The sequence below is a fragment of the Helianthus annuus genome, chromosome 3 (assembly GCF_002127325.2).
Source record: "Helianthus annuus cultivar XRQ/B chromosome 3, HanXRQr2.0-SUNRISE, whole genome shotgun sequence".
Classification (NCBI taxonomy): Eukaryota; Viridiplantae; Streptophyta; class Magnoliopsida; order Asterales; family Asteraceae; genus Helianthus; species Helianthus annuus.
Window position 1 is genome coordinate 159,884,349 of NC_035435.2, and position 19,517 is coordinate 159,903,865.

The 19,517-nt window shown below is 35.8% G+C and overlaps 3 protein-coding genes and 5 non-coding genes across 13 annotated transcripts; 5 read left to right on the forward strand and 3 right to left on the reverse strand.

The window, feature by feature from the left end:
- Positions 1-220: 220 nt before the first annotated feature.
- On the forward strand, positions 221-294 carry TRNAV-AAC. Its single transcript has one exon. It is a non-coding gene; the product is annotated as a tRNA-Val (tRNA).
- Positions 295-491: 197 nt separating this feature from the next.
- On the reverse strand, positions 492-19,150 carry LOC110930471. Of its 3 annotated transcripts, none has more exons than XM_035987652.1 (2): positions 18,952-19,150; positions 492-1,426 (listed from the first exon to the last, which is right to left on the reverse strand). In XM_035987652.1, the coding sequence occupies exons 1-2, from the start codon at positions 19,043-19,045 to the stop codon at positions 723-725; spliced, it is 798 nt and encodes a 265-aa protein (XP_035843545.1). In that variant the 5' UTR covers positions 19,046-19,150; the 3' UTR covers positions 492-722. The 3 variants fall into 3 exon arrangements, with proteins under 3 accessions (XP_035843545.1, XP_022029463.2, XP_022029464.1); XM_022173771.2 differs by lacking the exon at positions 18,952-19,150 and adding an exon at positions 1,742-1,920; XM_022173772.2 differs by lacking the exon at positions 492-1,426 and adding an exon at positions 16,504-17,320.
- On the forward strand, positions 2,345-2,418 carry TRNAV-AAC. Its single transcript has one exon. It is a non-coding gene; the product is annotated as a tRNA-Val (tRNA).
- LOC110930472 lies at positions 2,572-12,053 on the reverse strand. Of its 3 annotated transcripts, none has more exons than XM_035987653.1 (2): positions 11,919-12,039; positions 2,572-3,498 (listed from the first exon to the last, which is right to left on the reverse strand). In XM_035987653.1, exons 1-2 carry the CDS (start codon positions 12,010-12,012, stop codon positions 2,729-2,731), a joined length of 864 nt encoding a protein of 287 aa, XP_035843546.1. In that variant the 5' UTR covers positions 12,013-12,039; the 3' UTR covers positions 2,572-2,728. The 3 variants fall into 3 exon arrangements, with proteins under 3 accessions (XP_035843546.1, XP_022029462.1, XP_022029465.1); XM_022173770.2 differs by lacking the exon at positions 11,919-12,039 and adding an exon at positions 5,918-6,117; XM_022173773.2 differs by lacking the exon at positions 2,572-3,498 and adding an exon at positions 10,597-11,260 and having other exon boundaries at positions 11,919-12,053.
- TRNAV-AAC lies at positions 8,728-8,801 on the forward strand. Its single transcript has one exon. It is a non-coding gene; the product is annotated as a tRNA-Val (tRNA).
- On the forward strand, positions 10,469-10,542 carry TRNAV-AAC. The gene has a single exon. It is a non-coding gene; the product is annotated as a tRNA-Val (tRNA).
- Positions 12,803-14,366, reverse strand: LOC110930468. Of its 2 annotated transcripts, XM_022173769.2 has the most exons (3): positions 14,166-14,366; positions 13,549-13,693; positions 12,803-13,518 (listed from the first exon to the last, which is right to left on the reverse strand). In XM_022173769.2, the coding sequence occupies exons 1-3, from the start codon at positions 14,257-14,259 to the stop codon at positions 12,903-12,905; spliced, it is 855 nt and encodes a 284-aa protein (XP_022029461.1). In that variant the 5' UTR covers positions 14,260-14,366; the 3' UTR covers positions 12,803-12,902. The 2 variants fall into 2 exon arrangements, with proteins under 2 accessions (XP_022029461.1, XP_022029460.1); XM_022173768.2 differs by having other exon boundaries at positions 12,803-13,693.
- TRNAV-AAC lies at positions 16,351-16,424 on the forward strand. Its single transcript has one exon. It is a non-coding gene; the product is annotated as a tRNA-Val (tRNA).
- Positions 19,151-19,517: the final 367 nt, after the last annotated feature.

Consider the following 19,517-nt stretch of genomic DNA (forward strand, 5'->3'; position numbering starts at 1 on the left):
AGTTTCTTGAAGATTTCCATTTCCAATCAACAGTTTCTTTGTAGACTTGTAATCTAAACCCAATCCCTTTTTACGATTCTTCAAATCCAGGTACACCTTACCAATTCATAAAATCACATCATCCTTTTGGATTTCTTGGGTTTAAAACACAAAATATTATATTCCCCAAAGGAGAAACACGATAAAGTTATTTAATAAGCATAATTATCTTAAAACAGTTGGTTTCGTGGTGTAGTTGGTTATCACGTCAGTCTAACACACTAAAGGTCTCCGGTTCGAACCCGGGCGAAGCCATGTTTTTTCAACTTCTTCTTTTACGCTGTTATTTACTTTTAAAGCTTTTATCTTCGTTCAATCAATTTTGTATAGAAGATACATATAAAACCATGGTCTGTTCATATACTCATTGAAGTAATTAAAATCAAGTTTTTGGGCATCTGATATTAAATGATATTGTTAAAATAACAACATTAATATAGCGACTGATAAAATGAAAAACCGGTCCCAAATTACGTTTGGAACTAAATCCCAAGTCCTTACATAAAGTGAACAGTTCGCATAAAAAAAACCATGAGCTTATCAATTACATGATGTGCCAGTTGCAGACTGTGGTGGGCGTAAGTGAACGCAGTTCTCCAAGTGTAAATATGGTCTCCTGGCTTCAGTTCATCTCGATCAACTCAGTGAGAAAGCTAACCCATTTTTATTGATTATTTTGACACTTACTTAGACACATCAAATTCAATTATATTTTGATTATTTTCCCAAACATTCTCTTCTTCACCTATTTGGTTGGATGGAACCGTAGCATCATTAATTAACTTAAACGATTCGACATCTTCCATTGGAACTCTGACGGCATCATTTCGAACACCAATGTCAGAATTATATCTGCCTAAAGGATTCAAAAAAGAGGATGGAAGAAATGCAACAAACTTTGATACACCAAAGATCTGCAACACCTGACTACTAGGAATCAAAAGGCCTGTCTTGCAATACAAAGCGAAATCCTCACAGTTGTTGCTGACCAAATTATAATTTCTAAATCCCTTTTGCTGTCTCAACAGATAGATGGCTCTGTTGATCACATCTTGGGGTGGATCTGATTGCGCAATGGTGCATGTGCCACTTCGGTATTTCGCAAAAAACACCCATCTGCTCACTCCATACTCATAGAGGTACAGTGAATCTTTTTCGAGGAAACAATTCAAACAAGAGAGGGTTACACCACTCTCTGGTTGATGAAATCCACAGTAGTAAGTGCATAAACAAGAACCAGAACCACAAGTGTGTCCATTTATAGGTTGTGAAAACTCACAGTCAGGGGAGTTTGATCGCTGTGGAGTCAAGTTCGATCCAGAGGCAGAAGTAGCCTTTGCTTGATCACTGTTGAAATGGATAACCTTGTTTTCACCAACATAAATACCTGTATTAAGTATTGTTTTACCATAGTTGAGGATATATTAGCTTTCACAAAATTTGATCAATATTAAGAGGGGGCTTTATTTAGATAAAATGATTAACAGTTTTGAGTATTTTAATGGAGGCAATCTAATTATTTGGGGATGAAACAATCAGCTTATTCAGAGTTGCTTTGCAAACAGGTCAAAATTTAGGAACATTAACTTGTCCAAACACTCATCTGATTGTAGAACACAGAATGCATATATTGTTAAAAATGTGTAAAAAAAGAGAGAGTACACAAAGCAAAGACAAAGGGGATACACAGTTATAGGGATACCGTGGTGGGAGTAAATGAATAGAGTTCTCCAAGCGTAAATGTGGTCTCCTGGCTTGATTTCATCTCGATTAACTCTGTGTGAAAAAAAACCCATTCTGATTACCGATTGTTTACAGAATTTTGATTCGAGGATTCGGAAGCATAGTATAGTCTCTCTATCACACATGCCCTTTACAAAGCCTTGAAGGCTTTAAATAAAAGAGTTAGTTTTGTTGTTATATAATTTAATTACTAAAACAAAATACAAGTAACGGTTAAACGTCATCTTCATCTCCATAATACCTATGGGGTATACCTTAATTCGTCTCCATAATACCTATGGGGTATACCTTTGGTGGAACTGGGGTGTGAAAACTGTCACATATCGAGCTAGTTTTAATTCATAAATAATATAATCAATAAAATCAATAAAACAATACAAAGTCACTTAATGTAGAAAATATAATGTACATTTAAATGGCCAGCACTATTTCATATGTCATGGCCCAACTTCTTCTGCCTCCATAATACCTCTGACAATTCTGTCTTTCCCCAAAAACAAATTTGTTATCTGGTGAAACTTGGTAAAGTTATCTAATAAATATAATTAACTTAAATAAAAATGGTTTCGTGGTGTAGTTGGTTATCACGTCAGTCTAACACACTGAAGGTCTCCGGTTCGAACCCGGGCGAAGCCATAATTTTTCAAACTTTTTCTTTTGTTTACTTTCAAACCTTTTATCTTCTTTCAATCAAATTTTTATAGAAGATACATATAAAACCATGGTCTGTTCATATACTTATTGAAGTAATAATTAAGTTTTTGGGCATCACATACTAAATGATATTGGACAAAAACAACGATAAAGCGACTGATAAAACGAAAAAGCCGTCTCAAATTACAACTTTTGGAATAATTCCCAAGTCCTTACATAAAGTAAACAATCCACATAAAAAAACCATGAGCTTATCGATTACAGTATGTGCCAGTTACATTCCACAGGTTTGTTAGTAGCCACGCTCCAACCTAAACGCTCCAACATCTTCCACAAGAACCCTAATAACATCACCTCGAACACCAATGTCGGTTTTATATCTGTCCCATGTATACCGCCCAACCATGGCTGCTACATCAAGTGGAGTCATAGGGGTCCGAAACACAACTTTTTGAAACATTTGAACAAGAGCGGGCTTCCATGGTGCATTAAGGATGGAATTCACCTGACCACTGCCTCCAGTAGCGAGCTTGCCATCGATCATAAGCTCTGTCTTGCAATACAAAGCGAAATCCTCACAGTTATTCCTAGCCACGTTATAATCTCCGAATCCTTTTTCTTCTCCCAACAAATAGATGGCTCTATAGATCACAGCTTGGGGTGGATTTGATGGTTTAACGGTGCAAATGCCGCCTCGGATTCTGGACATATGCACCCATTTATTCACTCCATACTGATAGAGGTATAGTGATCCAGTTCGACTGAAGCAATTCAAACATGAGAGGGTTACTCCACTCTCTGGTTGATGAAAACCACAGTCGTAAGTGCATAAACATGAACCGGAATCGCAATTATGTTGAGGGAATCCACAGTCAATAGGGTTCAAACATGAAGAGTTTAATGATGAAGAGTTCAAACATGAAGATGGAATCGGAAGACTAGAAGACAAGTTCCATCCAATTCCAACATCAGACTTTGCATTCCGTCCAATTCCAACATCAGACTTAGCATTTTCTTGATCACTGGTGAAATGGATCACCTTGTTTCCGCCAACATAAATACCTGTATTAAGTATTGTATTTCCATAAGTAAAATCAATGTTTTAAAAACCAGTATTATTGTTTCCAAATGTAAATCATGTACGAAACACCCCGGTAAATAAGTGAAACGGCATAAGGTTTGTACCGGCGGTAAAATCCGGTATACCGGTTTGAAACGTAGTACCGGTACCGGCCCAGGGTTATTTTAGTTTGGGTTGTTACTTATTTTTATTATATATGTTACTTATCTTACGTAATTTTTATATATTATGATTATATTCGTAACTAAAAGTTCTTAGTTAATACTGTATGAAACGAAAATAGTTGATGTATTCAACACTCAAATGACTTAAACATATCGTACAATTTCATTTAAAAGAGCTTGTTGGAAAACTGAATGATTTTCGATTATCTTTTGAATTATTTTTTATTATTGATTTACTTTTGGATCATCTTTTAATATGTAATCATGCATTTTTGGATTAACTTTTGAGTTGATGTTTTAATTTATGAAATTTTAGAGTTAGCTAGTCAACCACCGGTTGAACCATTTTCTAGCCTAATCCGGTTTGATTTAAAAACCGGTTTTTAAAACATTGAGTAAAATATGTATAGGAAAAAATTCATATAAATGTACAACACTGCAAAGAAAAAGAAACAGCATAAATCATAACCAAGGTTTTAACTAGGGATGAGATTTTTTACCGAAATACCGGTACCGTACCGGTACCATACCGGTACCGTACCGATGCCGTACCGTACCGATCATAAACGGTACCGGTATCGGTAATAGATTTTTTGAAATTCGGTATCGGTAAATAACGATATCGGTACCGGTATTTTTTGGTAAGTACCGATATTAATACCGAATTTAATAATGACTTTATGTATCAAGATTTATCATTATGCATTCACATTGATATAGATTTAGCTTTCTAAATACATGCTAAAAGTTTTGTGTCTAGTATATAAACTTGATTTATTTGTTGACATACTGACAAATATATATAGAAAAAATAAGAGATAAAATATCTGGAATCCTATCACTACAAATAAGCTACAATAAATCTATTAAAAGTCTATCAAAAATACGAACATAATTTGAATTTTGAATTATTTCTTTGGAGTGTATTATTATCTCTAATATCATTTATATAATATATTTATATGCTTTCATACTCATGTTCCATGTGACCTTGGCAAAGTCTTATTCTAATATACACTATACAGTTTTTTCTTGTTCAATTTATACTATTTTGAAGATTTTTTTAGGTAAAGTTTTATTCTAATATGCTTTCATACATGATATTTTTTAGGTAAAACAATGGATGAAACCAAAGCGGTACCAATGTGGTAAAATACCGAAAAACCGGTACCGATACCGGTACCGATACCGGTACCGTACCGGTACCGAATCTATAAATACGGTACGGTAATCGGTATCCACATTTCCTCAATTTCGGTAACGGTATTTACGGTAACGGTACCGGTACGGTACTGGTATCGTACCGATCTCATCCCTAGTTTTAACACCCGGTTTAAACCGGGCGGTTGAACCGGTTAATCCGGATGCTGGAAGCTTGCCTGGCACGAATCATACCGGTAAACAGAGGGAACAGCTAAAAAGTTGTACCGGCGGTAAATTGCGTTATACCGGTTTAAACCAGTATACTACTGGTACCAGGCCAAGGTTAAAATTTAGACTTTTAATTTTTTTATGGGCCAAAAAAGGTGACAATTTAACTTCTTAGTTTACCTAGCGCGCACAATCCACATAGATCAAACTTCATCCACAACCACATCGATCATTTGGTTATTTTTTGATTATGGATTAACTTTTGGAATATTTTTTATTATGGAAAGAAGTAGTTTTGGATTATTTTTGGAGTTGAAATTGTATTTTATGGATTTATAGGGTTACTCAACCCGGTTGAGCCGCCGGGACGCCCGGTACAACCTGGTTCAATCAGTTGACCATTTCTGAGTCTAACCCGATATGATTTTAAAACCAGTTTTTAAAACATTGATTATAACTATTGTGATCCATCAAAACCTGCAAACCCTAATTAGAATACAAAATTAAAACAGCAAAGTAAAAGAAACGAAGCCGAAACAGCATAACTATTGTCACCTAGTTGATAAATTTGCAACTTTATTTCCGAGTTATATCATGATAGAGTTGTTTTTACTGAATTTAAAACACAGAATGTATATATTGTTCAAAATGTATGAATAAAAGGGGAAAACAGAAAAGCAAAGACAAAAGGGGATGAATATTTGCAGGTACAGCATAATACAAAATTAAAACAGCAACAATTTTTCACTAAACAGAGCTTTGGCCATTTAATACCCAGTTAAATAACGAGAGACTTGTTCATGAAGGTAGAACACATATTGTTAAAAATGTGTGAATAAAAGAGAGAGTATACAGACAGACAGACCATGGTGGGCATAAGTGAATGCAGCTCTCCAAGTGTAAATGTGGTCTCCTGGCTTCAGTTCATCTGGATCAACTCGGTTCCAAACATAACCCATTTTGATTGATTTCCCGATTGTTTACTTAAGATGTGGAATTTTGTTCTAGGGTTTGGAAGGTCAAGTGTATATTTGGACAGTCTCTCCCTCATTGGCCCTTTACTTTGCTTTAACAAGTGTCTTTCTCAATACTTTAAAATAAAATATAACTATTAATAACTTTATTTTACACTATTTTTTATTTGAACCGTACAATTATACGATTACAACGTTAGGATAAACATTTGGTATTTTGTATCGAATTTTCCATATCAATTTGTTTTGTTCTATCCATTTTTTTTGCATTTTTTGTATAGTACTTTCAGTTTAGTACCAGTATTTTAGTGACTTTTACTTTTAAATACCAGTAACGTATCAAATAATTTTAGTACCAGTGCCGAGCTTATCCCTAAAAATGAAAAATACTTTTTCTTTTTAAATGATGAGAATTCAATCTATATGATGGATAAAAGGTGTATATTAGTTGTAGTTTTAAAGAGTGTGTGTGAGTTTCATTCTAAAAAGAACATTATCCTTATTATCAACTTTTATTATATACATACACATATCATTATCATTATCATCATCATACTTGGTGAATTTCACCAATAACAAAGCTAAGATAGGGTCACAACAGGTAAGAAAAGTGAGCATAAGGAGTCTTAGTGGTGGAATGAGGAGGTACAAACCAAAATAAAGGATAAGTAAGGACTTGTAGGGATCTTTTAAGGTGCACGGATGAGGACGTGCGAGTGGGATTAAGGGAGAGTTACAAAAAGACCAAGAGGGAGGCAATGACGGACTCAAAGAACATAGCCTATAAGCGGATGTATGAACGTCTGGAAACAAAGGAGGGGGAGCATGAGATGTTCAGGATTACAAAAGCGAAGGAGCGTAGAAGGCAAGATCTAGGGGTAGCGAAGTTTATAAAAGGAGAGGATGGACGAGTTTTAGTCAAGGAACACAATATTAAGTGGAGATGGAAAACCTACTTTTACAGTCTTTCCAACGACGGGATGGCTCGCCAACAAGGAAGTGACAACCACATTAATCGAAGCCAGCAATGGAATAACTACTACTGTCGACGTGTCACACCAACAGAGGTGAAACAACACTTAGGAAGATGGGAAGGGCTAAGGCAATTAGTCTGGACAACATACCAATTGAGGTGTGGAAATGTTTGGGAGATGAAGGAGTTCAATGGCTAACTAATTTATTCAAACTTATTCTCAAATCTAGAAGAATGCTAGATCAGTGGAGGAGTAGTGTCATAGTGCATTTATATAAGCACAAAGGAGACACCCAATGTTGTGGAAATTACAGAGGGATTAAGTTGTTAGGCTATACTATGAAATTATGGGAGAGGGTAATCGAGACTAGACTAAGAAAGTTAACTAAGGTTACGCTAAACCAATTTGGTTTTATGCCGGGGTGATCAATTAGTCTGTAGAGGTAGGCCTTCACCAAGGGTCAGCTTTGAGCCCGTTTCTCTTTGCGGTTGTCCTGGATGAGTTGTCAAAGTCGATTCAAGATGCGGTTCTGTGGTGCTTGTTGTTTGCGGATGATATTGTGTTAGTTGTGGAGAGTAAACAAAGTCTGAATGCGAGGTTAGAGGAGTGGCGAGAAGCTTTGGAGGACAAAGGTTTAAAGATTAGTCGCTCTAAAACTGAGTACCTTTATTGTGATTTCAGTGGGGCTGATGTAGACGAGGACACTCGGATGGTATTCAGGACCAAGTGGTCCCCTAAATAACTAAGTTCTAGTATTTAGGATCATTTGTCCAAAGGGATGGGGAGATAGATAGCGACGTAGCCCACCGTGTTCAGGTTGGATGGTGTAGGTGGGGAGTAGCCAAAGGGGTATTGTACGACAAGAGGTTCCCAACTAAATTAAAGTGGAAGTTTTATAGGGTGGCAGTTAGACCTGCTATGTTCTATGAAACAGATTGTTGGGCCACAAAGAAGACACAGGCGTGTAAGTTGGAGGTAGCTGAGATGAAGATGTTGTGGTGGATGTGTGGACACACTAGGTCGGACAAGATAAGAAATGAGGTTTTTCGGAAAAAATTAGGGGTGGCTACGGCTAGTATATTGGATAAGATAAGGGAGGGGAGGTTGCGATGGTTTAGACATGTTAGGAGGAGGTAGGTGACGGCCACAGTTAGAATAGTAGAATAGTGGAAACTCTCAATGTTGAGGGGAAGAGGGGTAGAGACAGACCGAAATTGACTTGGGATGAGCGGATTAGACAGGATTTGCTAGATAATGAAATCAATAAAACAATATTTACGCCTCGTCGTCGGAAAAAGTCGACTTGTCCGATAAAATTTCTTGTAGTGATAATACCTATGGGTATATCTTCGGGGGAAATGGGGTGTGAGAAAGATAGTTTTATTCATAGATGATGAAATCAATAAAACTATACAAAATCACTTAGTGCAAAAAATATAATATAATGTTCATATGCAATGGGCCAACGTCTTCTGCCTCCATAATACGTCTGACAATTTTGTTTTTCCATTTCCATTAAGCTATGGGGTAGAGGTATACCTTCGGAGTAAATAAGGTGAGGAAATTTCCACACATGCACCACCTCATTTCCATAGTATATGTTTTCCAAACAAAAACACAAAGGGAGAGGGTGTGAAACTGTGAAAGTATACCCACCGTCTTAACAATGTTGGACTCAACTAAATTTAACGTATAATAAGTTCCCGCAGATTGAACTTCACAAAAACGGTTTCGTGGTGTAGTTGGTTATCACGTCAGTCTAACACACTGAAGGTCTCCGGTTCGAACCCGGGCGAAGCCATATTTTCTACAACTTTTTCTGGTGCGTTGTTTTTCGTTTTAAGTTATTTATCTTTTTTCAATCAATTTTATATAAGATTCATATATAAAAACCATGGTCTATTCATATACTTACTGAAGTAAAAAAAAAAAAACCAACAAAACAATACAGTGACAGATACAATGAAAAACCTGTCTCAAATTTCAACTTTCTAAACAAAATCCCAAGTCGCTACAAAAATTCCCATAAAAAACCATGGGCTTATCGATTACATGATGTGACAGGTTTCTTTTTTTTTAACAGCCAAACAAATTTTATTCACCAAAACCGGGATAACATATCGTTAGCCCAAAGATTACAACCACCAATTACACACCAACAGTGCAACACTAGCTAAATTAAAATTACACCAACTATCCCAGCGACTTCGACCTACTCCTAACCCAAAGGAAGCTCAAGGACCGAATCTCGTCCTTAGTTCTCGCTAGATTAGGTTGCTTCTGCTGGAAAATGTACTCATTTCGACACTTCCAAAGGCACCAAATAGTGGTCATAACTACTGAACTAATGATTTTCTTCCACCGCACTGAACCTCGGCAAAAGTTTTGCACTTGAACCAAATCTTTAAGCTCTAGAATATAAAAAGAGTTCAGTCTGCACCAAACTGTGATGAAATCCCAAACCTGTTGCGTGAAGCTACAAAAGACGAACAGGTGGCAAGTCGTCTCCTCATGCCCTGCACAAAACTTGCATAAAGAAGAGTCTCATGGTATTTCTTCTGATCAAATTTGCAGCCGTAGGGATCCTATCTTGCACCACGCGCCAGACTAAGAAATTGACTTTTAGAGGCGCCCACTTATTCCAGGTAAACCCGAGACCCTTGTCCTCGAAAACCTTAGCTTCCATCTTGTTTCTCAAACTTTTTACTGAAAAGGCATCCGAGCTATCTAAACCCCAAGCCCAGACATCCGAAGCCGAACCAAAAGAAGCTGAGAAAAGGGCGCTGGAAAGCTGGTTCCGCTCCAAAAACTTGATTTTCTTTATCGTGCCCGGGTCATGTAAGGAATTATTGCCCCTAGATGTTAGATTTATTTGTTATTTCCCGGCATTATTTTGTAATTTTTGGGGTGTTTCAGCAAAACGTTGGCATGTTTCTATATTTATGTAGATCCTCAAGTCATATGTAATGGGTATTAAGATAATTTACTTATTTTTTTTACCTTTTTAGCGACTATATGTGATTGAGTAGGGTCTGAACCTAAAATCGGGGTTAGTCTAGAAGGAGTATCACCAATAATGTGACACCTTATGCATATTCCGCATCGTTGTGTTTTGTTTTATTCAGATCAGAGATATTGGGTCATAATAAATGTCTCGTTTCAAAGATTACCAACGTATTTTAGAGGCAACGGATGTGGATGAAAGGAAAACTCTACACTTAATAGCAGTATAGCACCCTTAATGGAAGTATTACTAGAATGCGTGACCTCGTGGGAAGTTTTCAATTAGATAATAAAAATATTCATGAGCTCCTTGTTGGCAAAGCATATAATATTGGTTTTGACGAGAGGTAGGATGTTACAGTGTAACTTAAGCAACAAGATGTTATACTTCGCAGAAAACAAATTTGGATTCTGGTGAAATGTAGTAACACTTTATGTAGCAAAAATAATTAACTTTAACCAGTTGGTTTCGTGGTGTAGTTGGTTATCACGTCAGTCTAACACACTGAAGGTCTCCGGTTCGAACCCGGGCGAAGCCAAGAATCTTTTATGTTTTTTTTTGTAATCAGTTCTGCATGGAAGATTGACCCTCATAGGATAAGCTTATTGATTACATGATGCGCGAGTTATTGATTACATAATTGCTACGAAACTACCTAAACGAACCAACATCTTCAACCGCAACCTTAACAACATTATGTCGAACACCAATGTCGGTTTTATATCTTTTCCAATAATGCCTCCCAACTACGTTGAGTGCGAGACCAGTGGGGATGTAGTTATACACAGGCTTCCATTGTGGATTAATGACGGCATTCACCTGACCACTGGCTCCAGTAGCGGAATTAACATTAACCAAAAGGCCCGTTTTGCAATACAGAGCGAAATCCTCACAGTTGTTCCCAACCAGATCATACTTTCCGAATCCGGTTTCTGAGTTGAGCAAATAGATGGCTCTGTGGATCACAACTTGGGGTGGATCTGATGGTGCAGTGGTGGATGTGCCACCTCGGAGTTTGGAAACATGCGCAGATACATTCAGTCCATACTGATAGAGGTACACTGATCCAGTTCTAATAAAACAATTCAAGCAACTGATGATTAATCCATTCTTTGGTTGATGAAATCCACAGTAGTAAGTGCACAAACATGAACCAGAACCACTTTCATGTCGCCAAAATTCACAGTCAACTGATGACTTAGCATTTTCTTGTTTGTTGGCGAAATGGATAACCTTCATTTCCCCAACATAAATACCTGTATAAAGTATTGGAAAAAGTTTTAAATACAAGAGTTTTCAACTTTATACCTAACATGGAGTAATCAGAATCAGAGTTGCACTCAGAATCTTAAAGCCTCTAGATAATCAGAACTGTCCAAGCGCTCATCTCATAATCTCATTATATCATATAGTTTTTTTTTTTTTTTTGAACGGCCAACAAACTCAATCCCGAGCACTCTCGGGACACCCACTGGACAAACGGAGTACTCCGAGAGTAACCCGAGTCCACCACCAATTCCGGGGAAAACCCGGTAACCCACCCGCCCGTAGGCACGACGGTGAAATTACCGGTAAAACCCGTTTGGCTCAAGGATCCAACCCAGGTTTCCCTGGGTCTCCTATCACTGCCCACCAGTGCCTCACTCTGCACCAAGTGGAAGTCGAACCTGCATCTCTCAAGAGAAATGCAAGTCCTCCACCACTTGATCTAGAGATCATTAGCAGTTTTAACAATTATAGTCCCAATACAACACAATTGTGATCCATCAAAACCTCCAAACTTAATTAGGATACAAAGTTAAAACAGCAAACTTAAAGAAAGAACTTAAATTCCCAGTTAAATCAGGAGAGAGATGTTCATGAATGTAAATATTGTTTAAAATTTGTGAATAAAACAGAAGCGAAGGTACAGACCATGGTGGGCGTAAGCGAATCCAGCTCTCCAGGTGTAAATGTGGTCTCCTGGCTTGAGTTTATTTCGATCAACTCGGTGAGAAACATTACCCATTCTGATTGATTTCTTGATCGTTTACTCAATATGCGGAATCTAAAAAAAATATCAATGCGTTAAATGAATTATAAAAGAGTACAATTTTTTGCACCCCTAGTTTAAAGTTTGTGAAGGATCTGATGCTTACGGGTCCCATGCGTGTCCGGAATATATTTTTAAACAAACTTATGCCCAGGATTCCAAACAATGGCAATGGCGTGGGTTTGAGACGGGTTTAGGTCAAATCATATCCTTCTAAATCAAAACATTTTGAAATTTTAATCAGAGATAGATGTGTAATAAGTTTTTGCATGACCATAAGCTTCATCAAAATTCAAGTAAATCTACAATATCTGAATCATATCATAAAGTACCCAACGATATAGGTTCATCCAATACCTGAAGAAAATGACAAAATTGCATGATTTTATAAGACATGGCCTGATTTCATTTTTGGACCAAAATGACAATAAAACTGAAACCACGGGGACCCAGATGCAAAAGGTTTGAGTTTTGGACTAAAGTGACAAAAGTAACCAAACCTCAGGGACCAAAATGACAGTTTACTCGATACAAAATATCATAATCCCAGAAAGCAAATTGGTTTAAAATCTACATGAAAGATCCATTTAAAAATGGCATGTTCATATAATTTTATCTTCTTTTAACCAATCCTACATTGTAAGATTCATATAAAACAATGGCCTGTTCATATAATTATCCTACTAATAATCACGATTTTGAGCGACATGGTAATGATATTGCATAAAAAAATAATCAACCACATTGTAAGGAAAGCGATTGAGAAAACAAAAGACCCGTCTCGAATTACAACTTTTTGAACAATAAACAATGACATAACAATTCACATCAAACACCGTAAGCTTATCGATTACATGATGCGCAAGTTACATTCCACCGGCTTGGTAATAGCGACGAAACGCTCCAACATCTTCCACGTTAACCTTAACAGCATCATCTCGAACACCAATGTCAGATTCACATCTGTTCCGATAATGCTTCCAAACTGTGTAACCTCCACCGAGTACACCCGCGACGGTGCCACACGCAACTCTTAGAGCTATTGAAACAAGAGCGGGCATCCATGGAGCATTATAGATGAAATTCACTTGACCGCTGCTACCAGTACTAACGTGCTTGATAGGAATCATATGGCCCGTCTTGCAATACAAAGCAAAATCCTCACAGTTGTTCCTAACCAGATCATACTTTCCGAATCCGGTCTCTGAGTTGAGCAAATAGATGGCTCTGTGGATCACAACTTGGGGTGGATCGCATGGCGCAGTGGTGGAAGTGCCGCCTCGGAGTTTGGTAACATGTTCAGATATCGTCACTCCATACTGAAAGAGGTACAGTGATCCAGTTCCAATGAAACAATTTAAACAAGAGAAAGTTACTCCACTCTCTGGTTGATGAAATCCACAGTAGTAAGCGCATAAACATGAACCAGAATCACAATTAGGTAGCGAAAATCCACAGTCAATAGAGTTCAAACATGAAGAGTTCAAACATGAAGAGTTCAAACATGGAGAGTTCAAAGATGGAGAGTTCAAAGATGAAGAGTTCAAACATGAAGATGGAACTGGAAGGCTAGAAGACAAGTTCCATCCAGAATTAGACATAGCATTTTCTTGATCACTAGTGAAATGGATAACCTTGCGTCCACCAACATAAATACCTGTATTAAGTATTGTATTTCCATATTTGAAGATCTATTAGAAAAAAATCAAATAACCAATAAATAAATAAAATCCGTAGCTTTTACAAAATTTGATTAATATTAGGTGGGCTTGATTTACAAATAAAAAAAGTTTGTTAACTAACACACCCTTTAAATCTACACCAACATCCACCATGAGACTAAACCCCTTGTGAGAAACACATTTACTAAGCACATTGATACGGCTAGGTTAGCTCTTTGATTATTTAGATACAAATGATAAAAAGGTTAATTGTGAAGTCTTTAGATGATCAAAATTGTCCAAACACTGATCTATTTTTTTTTTTTCAAATAGTATTAGCAATGTAAAACCCATAATGTATATATTGTTAAAAACGTATGAATAATTATAAAAGAGAGAGTATTGAGAAGCAATAAAAACATGTGAATAATTATAAAAGAGAGAGTATAGAGAAGCAAAGGAACAGACCATGGTGGGCATAGGTGAATGCAGTTCTCCAGGTGTAAATGTGGTCTCCTGGCTTGAGTTCATCTGGATCAACTCGGTGAGAAAGATAACCCATTGGAATGATTGTTCACTCAAGATGTGGAGTTTTGATTCTAGGGTATATGGAAGGGCAGGTGTAAATAGGGTCTCGCACGGGGACGTTACTTCGCTTCGGAAATTTAAACCATGATAAATGCTTTTACTATTCCCTAGAAAATAGACACTAGTTTCTCATTTCCCATATTTAAAAGACTCAGGGGCTGTTTGGTAGCCTCTTAATAACCATTCAGATGCTACCTCTTAATGGTTTAAAACCTCTGAATGAATAAGAGGTAACCTCAAGTCTGAATGATTAAGAGGTAACCTCTGAATGGTAAATCATCACATGTCACATTCTTCTACCTTCTCATTAGTAAAATTCTTAATGATTCCATTAAGAGGTAGCCTCTTAATGACCATTCAGAGGCTACCAAACAGCCCCTCACTGTTTATTCTCTAATTATTATTTTTTATACTTAATAAAAGGTTAACGATAAAATACATTTAAAAAATATAAAAACTCCAATATTACAAAATTTAGGTTTTATTAAATTCTAAAGTTTGAACTAATTTCACAAACATCCCAGAGTGCAAGCACCGTACTAGTCATTCTTGAAACTTAAAATATTAAAGATTTTAAAGTTTAGGCTATCTCTGAATAAAAACCAAACTTCAAGGACTCTGAATGCACTTCTTCTTCTTCTTTGTTGAATTAACGAACATGGCAAATTTTCATGTTTGTTTGTTGAATTAAATAAATAATATTTTTGTTATTCATTTTTTATTAAATAAATAACTAATTCCACCAAACAACTTACGAATGGTTCACTAAACCTTCAGGTAGTGTTTGGTATGAAGGAATGGAAGGTGAAATGGAATGGATCATTCTGATGTAATGAAAAGAAACATGTTTGGTTATCATGTGGTAATGGAATGGAGCATTCCAAAGGAATGTAACTCCTTCCAAATATAATAATTTCCATTCCTTGGTATGTAGGTGTTTTTTTTCCATTCCTTCAAGGAATGGAAAGAAATATGTTCATATTCATATTCATATTCATATTATTATTATTATTATTATTATTATTATTATTATTATTATTATTATTATTTATACTTATACTTTTATTTGTTTTTATATTTATATGTATGAATATTCATACTAATATTAATATATATCAAAAATCTATTATTAATTTTTTATCATTAATATATTATTTGGGTAAGGATAGTGTAAAAAGGGCCTAAAGTGTGAGAAGTGTAAGAAGTGTATTATAACACTATATATAATACTATATAACACCATATAAACACCGTATAACAATATGTAACACCATATAATACCATATAACACTATGTAACACTATATATCATTATATAACAAATATAACACTATAGGTTGTCTGATAGCATGTCTATGATAGATGTATAGTGTTATATTTGTTATATAATGATATATAGTGTAACATAGTGTTATATGGTATTATATGTTGTTACATATTGTTATACGGTGTTTATATGGTGTTATATAGTATTATATATAGTGTTATAATACACTTCTTACACTTCTCACACTTTGAGCACTTTTTACAGGATCCTCTACCTATATTATTATTAAGGCAATTATATTTTTGTCGTTTTTAATACAATTGTGTTTCGTTATTTCATCTTTTTTTGTTTATCAAATTGTACAAAGTAATGATTCATTCTATTCACATATGAGTAACCAAACATCACAATGGAATGGAATGATCCATTTCATTTCGTTGTCCATTCCATTACCTCGTCCATTCCATTTTCTCATCTATTCCATTACCTCATACCAAACAGACCCTCAGTTCGTTTAGATTCCTACATTTAATTTAAATTGGCCCCTTAACAACTCTTAACAAGGGCATGAAAAACTAACCAAAAACCTTTGCTGAGCAGTAATATTAGATAAAAAAAAGACAGAATTTGATCTTGTTATCATGAATATTTCAAGTCCCAATCAACAGTTTTGTTATAGGCTTGTCATCCAAAGCCAAACCTTTTTATATGAATCTTCAAATCCAGCTACACCTTTTTATACGAACCTTATGAAAACTAGTAAGTCTATGTAGAAAACATAATTAAACTCAACAAAAATGGTTTCGTGGTGTAGTTGGTTATCACGTCAGTCTAACACACTGAAGGTCTCCGGTTCGAACCCGGGCGAAGCCAAATTTTTTGTATTTTCTCCAAATCCAATTTACATGAAAGATTGATATTACAAAAGTAAAACCAACCATATGGCAAGGTAAGCGACCGAGATAAAGACCCATCTCATATTACAACTTTTGGAACAAATTACCGAGTCCTTACATAAACTAAACACTAATAACAATTCGCAATAAACGCCATAAGCCTATCGATTACATGATGCACCAGTTACATTCCACACGTTTGTTAAAAGCCACGAAACGATCCCACATCTTCCACCTTAACCTTAACAACATCATCTCGAACCCCAATGTCGGTTTTATATCTGTTCCAATAATGCGTCCCAACTGTGACCCCTACCGCGAGTGCACCCATGGTGGTGCTACACACAACTTTCGGAAGTACCGAAACAAGAGCAGGCTTCCACGGTGCATTAACGAGGAAATTCACCTGACCACTGCTTCCAGTAGCAGGCTTGACATGAACCAAAAGGCCCGTCTTGCAATACAAAGCGAAATCCTCACAGTTGTTCCTAACCACATTATACTTTCCAAACCCGGCTTCTGAGTTGAGCAGATACATGGCTCTGTCGATCACGTCTTGGGGTGGATCGGATGGCGCGGTGGTCGATGTGCCGCCTCGGAGTTTGGAAACGTGCGCACATTTATTCACCCCGTATTGATAGAGGTATAGTGATCCGGTTCCAATGAAACAGTTCAAACATGAGATGGTTACTCCACTCTCGGATTGACGAAATCCACAGTAGTAAGTGCATAAACATGAACCAGAATCACGATTTTGTCCACTTTTTTGTAGTGAAAATCCAATGTCGATGGAAGTAAAGTTCCATCTAGAACCGGAACTAGCAGTTTCTGGAGCGGTGAAATGGACAACCATGTCTTCACCAACATGAATACCTGTATCAAGTTGTTGATGAAATAATAAGTTTCAGAGTTGCAAACAGATGATCTGATCCTGAATAGGTTATCCATTAAGTCTTTAGATAATCAAAAGTGTCCAAACACTCATCTGAACATCTGATTATTTCAAATAGTACTAGCGGTTTCAACAAGCAATCCAAGTAGGGCCGCAAACGAACCAAACATCTGGTGAACGGTTCATGAACCGTTCAGAGGAAAGTTTGTTTGTGTTCGTTCGTTTATTAAACAAACGAACATGAACAAGAAATTTTGTTCGTTTATTAAATGAACGAACATGAACAAATCGTGTTTGTTCATTTATTTGTGTACACGTTTGGTAACATGTTCGTTTGTGTTCGGTAGTTCATTAGTGTTTTTAGTTTTTATATTTTATTTATAATACCTCAAAATTCCAATAAATAAAATATTCTATAAGTGTCAATGTATTATATATTTTATTCATGAATGTTTGTTTGTGTAATTGTGTTCATTTGTTACCATTTGTGCTCATGAACATTAGTTTGTGCTTATTTGTGTTCATCAACGTTCGTTTTCGTTCGTTGCCTAAAATTAACAAACAAACAAGTTCATTTTGTTAACAAACGAACATGAACATAACATCCTGTTCGGTAAGCGTTCATGAACAGTAACAAACGAACACGAACAATTCATTCGGTTCGTTTGCAGCCCTAAATCCAAGTGTTGTAAAAACTTGGGATTAATTGCCGATTAATCGGTAATCGTTATTTTACCGATTAAATTTCACATAGTCAGACCTAAAATCGATAATTGGTCAAATTTCAGTCAAAATTAGTCCAAATTGGTCAAAATCTTTCAAGTATTTGAAAAATTACAGTTATTAATCCAATCTAATCCAATTAATACCGATAAGTTTGAAAAAGAGTAAAGTTCTTTTTGAGTCCATGTGGTTTGTGCATTTTAACCATTTGAATCCAAAAACTAAACTTGTCTTGATTTGAGTCCCTGTGCTCTCTAATTTTAACCATTTGAGTCCGTCTGGTCTCTAATTTTAACCATTTGAATCCAAAAACCAAGTGTTTCTAATTTGAATGTTGTTTACGTTTTGGATTCAAATGGTTAAAATTAGAAACCACAGGGACTCGAATCAAGACAACTTTGATTTTTGGATTCAAATGGTTAAAATGCACAAACCACAGGGACTCAAAAAGAACTTTACTCTTTGAAAATATATACATAAATTTTTGAAAAATTTTGTGTGACACACATAAGTTTGAAAATTTACATATAAAGTTCCGGTCCGATTAATCCTGCTTAATCGCTAGTCAGTACCTACCAGCCGACTAGCACCTAACAATTTGACAACCATGAGCAATCCCTTATAGTCCCAATTCCCAATACAAACAACAATGTTGTAAATTGTGATCCAATAATTATATTTTCTTTGTAAATAAGTTGTGCATTTCAAACCCTAAGTAGAATACAAAACTAAAACAGCAAAGTTAAATAAAAAAACAAAACAGAAACAGCATAATTTGTCACTAATGAGATAACTTTGGCCGTTTAATTGCCAATGTAGAACAAAGAATGCATATATTGTTCAAAATGTGTGAATAAAAGAGACGGTATACAGAACTAAAGGTACAGACCGTGGTGGGCATAAGTGAATGCAGCTCTCCAGGTGTAAATGTGGTCTCCTGGCTTGAGTTCATTTGGATCAACTCGGTGAGAAAGATAACCCATTTTTGTTGATTTCCTGATTCTTTACTCAAGATGTGGAATTTTGATTCTAGGGTTTGGAAAGTGTTAGGGGCAATTGCATGTTTACATATCCCACAACTAAAATTACACTATACTTTAATTAAAAAGTTCTCAAGTTTAGACATCTCGATTTACTTTATTAAAATTAAATTATAAATTAACTAGTTTACCTTTATTCTTTACTAAAACTTTAACTATTCTTTACTAAAACTTTAACTTTTATTATTCTTTTTGGGTTTTTTGTTTTCTATTATGTTTCACTAATGAGTTGGTTTTTTGTTTTCTATTGGGTTGAATTATTCTACAATCAAACAAGTATAAAAATAAAAAAGTGTAAGAAGTCACTATAAAGTGAGAAGTGTTACAAAAGAAATCAAATGAGAAATGTAATTCTTTCAAAAAGAATAAAAAGATTATGCATATGCAAGTCACATGATATTTCTCTGCTATTTTT

Bases quoted from the DNA above. Each gene is read 5' to 3' on its own strand.
- LOC110930471 (XM_022173771.2), bottom strand. From the start codon at position 1,907: ATGTGTGATAGAGAGACTATACTATGCTTCCGAATCCTCGAATCAAAA. The intron at 1,427-1,741 runs GTATCCCTATAA...TACTTAATACAG, and splicing joins ATTCATTTACTCCCACCACG to GTATTTATGTTGGTGAAAAC.
- LOC110930468 (XM_022173768.2), bottom strand. From the start codon at position 14,259: ATGGGTTATCTTTCTCACCGAGTTGATCCAGATGAACTCAAGCCAGGA. The intron at 13,694-14,165 runs GTCTGTTCCTTT...TACTTAATACAG, and splicing joins ATTCACCTATGCCCACCATG to GTATTTATGTTGGTGGACGC.
- LOC110930472 (XM_035987653.1), bottom strand. From the start codon at position 12,012: ATGGGTAATGTTTCTCACCGAGTTGATCGAAATAAACTCAAGCCAGGA. The intron at 3,499-11,918 runs GTCTGTACCTTC...TACTTAATACAG, and splicing joins ATTCGCTTACGCCCACCATG to GTATTTATGTTGGCGGAAAC.